Source organism: Buceros rhinoceros, unplaced genomic scaffold (genome assembly GCF_000710305.1).
Source record: "Buceros rhinoceros silvestris isolate BGI_N320 unplaced genomic scaffold, ASM71030v1 scaffold27745, whole genome shotgun sequence".
Classification (NCBI taxonomy): domain Eukaryota; kingdom Metazoa; phylum Chordata; class Aves; order Bucerotiformes; family Bucerotidae; genus Buceros; species Buceros rhinoceros.
In genome coordinates, this window is record NW_010415018.1 from 5,349 (window position 1) to 7,369 (window position 2,021).

Consider the following 2,021-nt stretch of genomic DNA (forward strand, 5'->3'; position numbering starts at 1 on the left):
CCTGGGGCAGCACCTCTGGATCCCTCCTGGGTCCCCTCTCACCACCTCGTCCCTGCTCCCCGCAGGCTGCTCCAGGCAGATCGGCTTCTCCTTCGCCAAGCCCAAGCTCTGCGCCTTCTCCGGCCTCTACTATTGTGACAGCTGCCACCAGGATGACGAGACGGTGATTCCCTCGCGCCTCATCCACAACTGGGACCTGACAAAACGAGGGGTGAGTGCAGGTCAGAGCAGAAAAATGCTCCTGCATCTGCCTGCGCTTCCTGAAGGACCATGTGAACATTTCCACCATCAGCAGAGGTGGAGATGCCCACCCTGTGCTTCCCCCTGAGCCTCCTGGGCTGCTTCGCGCTTGGTGGCCACCTCTTCCCTCTCTCTGCCCCAGGTTTGCCGGCAGGCTTTGAAGTTCCTCACCCAGATCCGTAACCAGCCGCTGATCGACCTCAAGTTGGTCAACGAGAGCCTCTACGAGCACGTGGAGGGGATGGGACGGATCCTCCGGAGCAGGGAGCAGCTGAAGCTGCTGGGCGATTATCTCATCTTGTGCCGCAGCGGGGCCCTGAAGGAGCTGAGCAAGCGGTGAGGTCCCTCTCTGGATGCTTTGTAGCTCCATGTCATGTGCTCTAAGGGTTGACACACTGAGATGCGACTCAGGAAACACCTTCCTGTCCGAGGAGCTTCTGGCTGGACAGGAAACACCTGGGAAAATAGACCAGAGATTTGTTTTCTTCTTCCCCCCTTCGAAACGCTCCCACAGGATTTCCAGCGGCAGGGTTTGGGATGCAAACATCAGGTCTGCGGAGATTCTCTTCCAGGATCTGCATCATCTGCCCTCCTCCTCGCTCCAAAGCTCTTGGAGATGTGGTGGAAACCATCTAGCACCTTCCTCTCTGTGCTTCTTTGCAGGCTCGACCACAGGCACTACCTCTTGGAGTGTCCCCACAAATACAGCGTCACCGATCTGAGGCAGGTGAGAGCTTGCCGCAGTCATCTGGCGGGTGAAAGTGTCCCGGTTTCTGTCTGTGGAGACGCTGCATCGAGCGTGGCGCTTCCTCAGCAGAAGGTTTCAAACAGCTTCGTTTTCCTTTCGCCTCGCTCTCACCCCTCTCATCAGCCAGAAGGCAAATAACACCCAATAAATGGTGAAGGTTGGACTCGAGGGCCCAGCCTAAATGATCCTGTGATTTTGATTTGCCAAAATGATGGGTACAAGCCTGTGTGCTCTGAGAGCGGCAGAAATCACACCAGGTGCATGGTGTCACCTCTATTATTTGGATTTTCAAGGATTCCAAAGCCAGCAGCCCCGTCCCAGCAGGTTGTGGGTGTTGCTGTCAGCTCTCTCCGGGGTCCCGTGGCGATCCAGGCCCGTGGGGTGTGGGTTGGTTTTGGAGGACAACCTTGTCTCCAGGTGGCATCACCAAGAACAGACATAACGTGGATTTTGGACAGCACAAACCCAACGGGAGAGGGGCTCTGCGCACGCCTGACCTGTCTCTGCCCCGCAGATAGCCGACGGCGTCTTCGAGACCTTCCTGCAGGCGCTGCTCCAGTTCGCTTCCCACCACGTCTACACCTGCGACCTGTGCACCCAGCGCGGCTTCATCTGCCAGATCTGCAACAGCAGCGACATCATCTTCCCCTTCGAGTTTGACACTACCACCAGGTGAGCGATGTCTCCGCCACGTCCCGCTGCTGCGAGACCACCCGAGCTCGTGGCCCAGCTTTTCCCAGGAGCCTGGGGCCATCCCCTGGGTTGCTCTTGGGGGCTCTCTGTAACCCCGGGGTGGCCTGGAAATAGCTGATTGTGCGTCCTTGCGGTGCCCGCGTCCTCGCGATGCTCGTGTCCTTGTGGTGCCCATGTCCTTGTGGTACCCATGTCCTCGTGGTGCCCATGTCCTCATGGTACCAGCCCCAAGATGATCTGAACCAAAACTGGGCTGTTTGGGGCCACAGAGGACCGTCCTCACAGCACCGAGGTGTCACCAAGCCAGGTGGCTTTGCAGAGCCACCCGGCCCCTTGCTGC

The 2,021-nt window shown here is 58.4% G+C and overlaps 1 protein-coding gene across 1 annotated transcript in view; it reads left to right on the plus strand.

Annotated features, from left to right (window-relative positions):
• PLEKHM1 (pleckstrin homology domain containing, family M (with RUN domain) member 1) overlaps positions 1–1,660 on the plus strand; it is a gene marked incomplete at both ends in the record, with an annotated part of 6,995 nt that extends 5,335 nt beyond the window's left edge. The window contains 4 exons of the mRNA XM_010137289.1: positions 66–211; positions 383–576; positions 904–967; positions 1,503–1,660. Of these exons, the coding sequence (XP_010135591.1) occupies positions 66–211; positions 383–576; positions 904–967; positions 1,503–1,660 (562 nt within the window). The remainder of the gene's footprint in view (positions 1–65; positions 212–382; positions 577–903; positions 968–1,502) is intronic.
• Between the last annotated feature and the right edge of the window lie 361 nt (positions 1,661–2,021).